This window comes from Excalfactoria chinensis, chromosome 1 (genome assembly GCF_039878825.1).
Source record: "Excalfactoria chinensis isolate bCotChi1 chromosome 1, bCotChi1.hap2, whole genome shotgun sequence".
Lineage (NCBI taxonomy): Eukaryota > Metazoa > Chordata > Aves > Galliformes > Phasianidae > Excalfactoria > Excalfactoria chinensis.
This window is the reverse complement of record NC_092825.1, coordinates 73977965-73984424: the sequence shown is the minus strand read 5'-3', so window position 1 is coordinate 73984424 and position 6460 is coordinate 73977965. Positions and strand designations below refer to the sequence as shown.

General features: G+C 56.4%; 1 protein-coding gene across 1 annotated transcript; it reads left to right on the top strand.

Annotated features, from left to right (window-relative positions):
* The first annotated feature begins 628 nt into the window (after window positions 1-628).
* Window positions 629-4592, top strand: GAPDH (glyceraldehyde-3-phosphate dehydrogenase). Its single transcript, XM_072326750.1, has 12 exons — window positions 629-737; window positions 1112-1152; window positions 1749-1848; window positions 2111-2217; window positions 2302-2392; window positions 2573-2688; window positions 2790-2871; window positions 3040-3191; window positions 3315-3393; window positions 3613-3696; window positions 3841-3938; window positions 4289-4592. The coding sequence occupies exons 2-12, from the start codon at window positions 1130-1132 to the stop codon at window positions 4356-4358; spliced, it is 1002 nt and encodes a 333-aa protein (XP_072182851.1). The 5' UTR covers window positions 629-737; window positions 1112-1129; the 3' UTR covers window positions 4359-4592.
* The last annotated feature ends 1868 nt before the right edge of the window (window positions 4593-6460 follow it).

Sequence of the window (6460 nt, the reverse complement as noted above, 5' to 3'; positions counted from 1 at the left end):
GCCAGGCGCAGGCGTGCCGAGGCGGGAGAGGGACGGCGGCAAGTCGAGGCGGCGGGAGGATATCCGCCGTCACGTCGCAAGAGCGGCGGGATGCTGCAGTTCCTTATTAGCGCTGCCCTCACGCTGCGCCGCACAGCCTGCCGGGCCGGGAGCCTCACAGCGGGGTCAGAGTGCCGCTCTGCTCCCCGGTGTGACGGGCGGGTGCGGGACCCGGGGCTCCCCGGCAGCTCGGGGCTGCGCGGCCAACACGCGCGAGGGCTGAGGAATGGAAGCGGGCAGGCTGCAGCCTCGCACGGCGCTCTCTTGGTCGCGGCCACGCGGCGCTCCGCGGCTACTCGCGGCGGGGCAGCCCGCACCCGCCGTACCGCATCGCCCCAGCCTCGCCCGAGGACACCGCGGCCCGACGCGGGGCTTTGTCTGCACGCGGCTCCGCACCCCCCAGCCAAAGGGCACCCCACTCCACCCCCATAAGCCCCACGGTACGGCACCAACCCCCTAAGCCCACCCTCGACCTAACGGCCGCCCTTTGTTGCGAGGGGGGAGGGGGAGGGGAAGGGGGGTGGGGGGCGCTTCACCCGCACCGTGCGTGCACGTAGCCCCGGCCCGGCCCTCGCACTGCCATTCGGCGCCGGCCCGGCGGGGCGGGGCGCGGGGCGCTGCCGCCGTGTCTATAAAGGGCGGCGGCGCGGCACTGCGCCACCTTCTCACTGCGCGCTGGGGCCGTTGACTGGGAGCAGGTAACGGGCGGGGGGCGCACGGGGGCGGAGAAGCGCCTCGCCCCCCACCTCCCCCACACGCCCGTCTGCCCGCGCCCCGCGTAGGGGTTGGGGCCGTCGGGCCGCGAGGAGTGCGGCGGGGGGGAGGGGGTCTCTGCGCAGGACCGCGTGGTGCCCGGGGCACAAAGGCGGGGGCGGGCGGCGTAAGATGGAGGCGGTGGGGGTGGGGAGAGAGGGGGAGATGTGCGGGGGAGAGCGCTCGGTGGGGATGAAGGAAGGGATGGCGGGTTGGGGGGCGGTTCCCGGCTCTCCGCGGGTCGCGCGGTGGGGGGACGTTAGCGGGCGGGCGGTCTGCGTGCGGCGCCGCACGTCTCACCGGCGGTGTCTCCCTGCAGGTACACTATAAAGGCGAGATGGTGAAAGTCGGAGTCAACGGGTGAGTGCGAAGCCGGCCCGGGAGGCGCCGGGCGGGGCGGGGATGTACGTGCCCGTGGGGGGGGAGGACGACACACGACAAGGTCGCCTGAAGGGCGGGGGGGCCCCGCGCACCCCGCGGCGCTGCATCGAGACCCCCCCATCCTCCAAGCCCCGAACCGGGAGTAACGGCTCCGCGTGGCGGTGCTGAGTCACTTCCCCGCAGAGTCGGGGTGAGTCACCCCGGAAGCGCCGATGCTGCCCGCGTGCCCCATCCGAGGGTCTCCCGGCACTACCGGGGCTCCCCGGGGCCAGCAGGTACCCGAGGAAAGGTCTCCCGGTGGATCGTGTGTCGGCCGTGCCCTGGGAATGTGACCTTCTCCCACCCCACCGAGGAGTAACCGGATCCCCGGGGCCTTCAGTAAATTTAGCGCCTGACCTTTGTGGTGTGGGTGCCTTGCTCGGGGGTCGCTCTTAATCTTTAACCACGGCTCCTCGGCCTTTGGCCGCTGCTCTTGGATTCCCTTCAGGCAGCGACAGATGCTATGGGGGGGAAGTAGTGAATAGGCTCAACGATCCTCACTGCTCCTCCTCACCTGCCTCTCTGTTTCTCCCCAGATTTGGCCGTATTGGCCGCCTGGTCACCAGGGCTGCTGTCCTTTCTGGCAAAGTCCAAGTGGTGGCTATCAATGATCCCTTCATCGATCTGAACTACATGGTGAGTTGTCTTGCAGTGCCCCCTCTGGACAATGCGTGCACCTTGCCTAGAATGGTTCAGCGGGGCCAGAGTCTCACCCAGCTCTGCTCCCCTTGGAAACCTGGCATAGGGTTGCAGGCAGGTTAAGAGGCAGAAATGAGATGTAGTGATGCAGACCTGGGTAGAGCAAAGTACGGAGCGGCAGTTAGACAAGATAGCTGGGATTTGTGGTGGGAGCATTGCATCTAGGATGCCTGACCTTTCTCTCTTTTCTCCCTGCTAGGTTTACATGTTCAAATATGATTCTACACATGGACACTTCAAGGGCACTGTCAAGGCTGAGAATGGGAAACTTGTGATTAATGGGAATGCCATCACTATCTTCCAGGAGTGAGTAGCTTTCTTCTCTTGCCACTCCAGAGAATGAAAGTAAGTGCCCTCCAGAGTAACTCCCATGGTTTTGTCCCTTCTCAGGCGTGACCCCAGCAACATCAAGTGGGCAGATGCAGGTGCTGAGTATGTTGTGGAGTCCACTGGTGTCTTCACCACCATGGAGAAGGCTGGGGTAAGTAGGCTGCTGTGGCTCATGGGAAAAGGGTTGCCGGTGCTTGTTTCTGTGAGGCACATCTTCATCTACAGAGCTCTCCAAGATGGGGAAGAGATGAGGTGCTCTGAGGATTGTATTGCTTCTCAACTATTGGGCCATTCTGGGTTATTTAATCTTTCCTTTTTTTGTTTTCTTCAGGCTCATCTGAAGGGTGGTGCTAAGCGTGTTATCATCTCAGCTCCCTCAGCTGATGCTCCCATGTTTGTGATGGGTGTCAACCATGAGAAATATGACAAGTCCCTGAAAATTGTTAGGTAAGGGAGAAGAATGCTCCCTGGCCTGGAATTTTCACCAGGTCTCGTTGCATGTATATACACGTGTTGTACTTGGCTGATTTGCCTTCTTTCTTCCCCAGCAATGCCTCGTGCACTACCAACTGTCTGGCACCCTTGGCCAAGGTCATCCATGACAACTTTGGCATCGTGGAGGGTCTTATGGTATGTGTGGAGCTTGATGCTCAGTAAGATACCCTGCCCCCCAGGTCCTTCATGTGTGAAGAAAAGCATTCACACGCAGTGCTTCCATTGGGCCTGGGAGGAAGTGCTTGGGGATGCTTTCTCTGGGGAAAGTGACTGTCATCTTACTTCTGTGCTTTCTTTCCGCAGACCACTGTGCATGCCATCACAGCCACACAGAAGACTGTGGATGGCCCCTCTGGGAAGCTGTGGAGGGATGGCAGAGGTGCTGCCCAGAACATCATCCCAGCATCCACTGGGGCTGCTAAGGCTGTGGGGAAAGTCATCCCTGAGCTCAATGGGTGAGCGTTGTCTTTCTGTGTCAGAAGGAGAGTAGGAGCCAGTGTCTGGCTGGCTCAAACACTTGTAGAACGGAGTTCTGGTAGAGATGCTTATGCTGTTCCCTGCTGACATATTTCTTGCAGGAAGCTTACTGGAATGGCTTTCCGTGTGCCAACCCCCAATGTCTCTGTTGTTGACCTGACCTGCCGTCTGGAGAAACCAGTAAGTGTTGTGGACAAGACTGAAGAATCTTCAGGCTTGCCTCTAGAAATTCTTCATACTCGGAATTACTTCAACATCAATCTATTTAATAGAAAACTCTTGGTTTTGCTGAAAATAGCACATGATGTGCATGGCTAGTGCTATGTGGTTCTCAGTGTCTGGACTGTAGCTGACACTTTGAGATGAGATTTGACCTGACCATCTTCTGCCTTTTTTTAGGCCAAGTATGATGACATCAAGAGGGTAGTGAAGGCTGCTGCTGATGGGCCCATGAAGGGCATCCTAGCATACACAGAGGACCAGGTAAATAGTTGCTACGTAGGTGTCACTTGCCTCATTTTTCTGATGGTGGCAGCCTTGCTGGGATGATGTTTTTGACACTTCTGGTTCAGGCTGTTATCATCTTATTGGGCAGGAGAGTGCTTGACAGTGTTTCCTCTGTTCCAGGTTGTCTCCTGTGACTTCAATGGTGACAGCCATTCTTCCACCTTTGATGCGGGTGCTGGCATTGCACTGAATGACCATTTCGTCAAGCTTGTTTCCTGGTATGCTCAGCCTTGGGGTGTGGGGGAGACTGAGGGGGGTAGAGGCTAGCAGTTCTGGTGCAGTTCTGTGCTGTTTCATTTCGTCAGCACCATCTGACAATGCATGGCAACACAGGGTTCAGGTGGCTTCAGCATGTGACAGTCTCTAGTGAGATGGCTTCATATCTGAAATGGCTGCAGCTGCCTTCCTGTAATGGAGGGCAGATGGGATGCTGCCTACTTTCTTCATAAGGAGTGGATGGGAAGCCTTCCCATTTGGTTATATGGGCTGAGGCTGGAAGAGCAGTAACATGAAAAGGAATACGAGGAGCCGAATCCAGTGCTGACTGCGCTTATGTTTCTTTTCTCAGGTATGACAACGAGTTTGGATACAGCAACCGTGTTGTGGACTTGATGGTCCACATGGCATCCAAGGAGTGAGCCAGGCACAGGCACACAGCCCCCCTGCTGCCTAGGAAAGCAGGACCCTTTGTTGGAGCCCCCGCTCTTCACCACCACTCAGTTCTGCATCCTGCTGTGAGAGGCCAGTTCTGTTCCCTTCTGTCTCCCCCACTCCTCCAATTTCTTCCTCAGCCTGGGGGAGGTGGGAGAGGCTGATAGAAACTGATCTGTTTGTGTACCACCTTACATCAATAAAAGTGTTCACCATCTGAAGTGCTTTGTTTGTGTGTCATTGGGAAGCAAAAAGGAATTCAACATATGCTTTAAGATAGCCCAGCCAGCCAGCAAATGCTCTGCAGTGTTCCATGCTGGGTGCTTTACTGACAGCTCATTAAAGCTGCAAGCATCGGGTGCTGGTGTTTGGACAACTGGTTGTGCAGAAGTATGGATCTGTCCTGGCATTTATGATCTGTGAAAACAGCCACTGTGCAGCTCCACCGAGTGCAGGGCTGCTGTGCGTGAAGCTGTGGCGTGCCTGCTAGCAAGGGAAGGACTCTTCCCCTTCAGCCAAAAGGTGTGGAGGGCTTCGGCTGGAAGATGTGCTACGTGGTGGAATGGCAAGCAGCTGTTCTTCATCCACCTTCCAGCTCTGGATTTTCTTGTCTGATGGGTGTGTGCAGAATAAAGCGCTGAGTTAGTGACTTGTGTTTTGACTTGGTAAAATGGCATGAAAGCCAGAATTTTTTTAATTCCCTTTTCCTTACTAGAGATGCAACAAAGTGAACTGTTTGACTACACAGCTGAAAATAAATCACCCTGGAAGGAATGGCTGCCTCGGGCCCTGTGTTGTGTGGTGGGAGCTAGAATTAAGCACAGTGGCAGCTGTAGTCAGGCTCCTGAACAGCAAATCTCTGCAAGTATCAGCCCTCTGCCAGGAGCTACATTACCTCCCCCTGAAAGCATGGAGTGCTGCAGGGCAGGAGCCTACCCTGGCTGCTGAGTGGCAGGGTAGATAAGCAGTTCACTCCCACCAAAACCATGGGGCCTTTCCTTTTCTTTTCTCATCAGTACAGAGGCTGAGAGCTGCATCAGAGATGCTGCGTTGCTCTCTGCGGGAGGCAGGTTGCAGCTGCTGACTGGAGATGGCTGCTTTTACAGTCTGACCTGGGGCAAGGACTGGGGCTGAAGGCTCTCCCATGGCCAAGAAGTGAGAAACACGGAGCTGCTTATCTCTGACGGTAGAGCTGTGTGAAAGCTAGACGTTCGCTGCGCTAGAGGGAGATGACTCAGAGTCGCTTTCCTTAGAGGAAATAGGTTGCATAACCTGTCTCTGGACTTACAGTACGAACAGCTCATAAGCTCCGGGATGGCCTCAATACCTGGCTTGTCCTCTAAATGTCCTTACAGGAGCTTTAGGTAACTCCGGAGTGAAACTGCAGCTGCTCTTCAGCTTTCAGCTGTTCTGGGGCTGGCCAGGGACGGTCCTGCTGAGCAGGTGGGATGCTGCAGTGCAGCAGGCAGCCTACAGTTCTGCCAGGCAAACAAAGCGCCCTGTGTCAGTCCCATCCTGGCTGTAATTGCTGCGCTTGGTGCTTTGAATGGCTGTCCTGTGTGCTGCTGCCTGCATAGCCGTGTGCATGCCAGCCAGATCCTTGTGTGATGATATGGAAGTGCCGAGAGGCTGCAGAAACACCAGATGCTTGAAAGCAGGAACATTTTAAAGAATCACCTTTTTCATCTAAGAAGCCTTATGTTTCCTGGGCGGTCTACAGCTGCCTGAAAAAATGCAGTGGACTCATGCTGTTCATCAACAAAGCCCTATCAGATTGCTGTGGGAGTGGGGGGCAAATTAATATAAACTCGGGGGGGGGGGGGGGGGGGGGCAGAGTACCTATCGTTCTGAGAAACAACTGCTGCTAATGTTTTGGGTATAACGGTTCATTCTGTTTTCATTAAAATACCGTTCCAAGCCATTCACACTCTTGCTGGTTGCTCCTGTAAGAAGGACACGGGCAGCAAGCCGCACAACTTACAGAGTGGTAGCTCAGATGAGAAAGTAGTGAGAGGACGCTCAGCGAAGCAAGCTATGCAGCAGCCCCAGCCCCCTGGCGACTCGGTGCCCTCCCTCTCCCCATCAGCCC

Coding starts and splice junctions, on each gene's coding strand:
- GAPDH (XM_072326750.1), top strand. CDS start 1,130: ATGGTGAAAGTCGGAGTCAACGG. Junction 2,218..2,301: donor GCCATCACTATCTTCCAGGA/GTGAGTAGCTTT, acceptor GTCCCTTCTCAG/GCGTGACCCCAGCAACATCA. Junction 3,394..3,612: donor CCTGCCGTCTGGAGAAACCA/GTAAGTGTTGTG, acceptor GCCTTTTTTTAG/GCCAAGTATGATGACATCAA.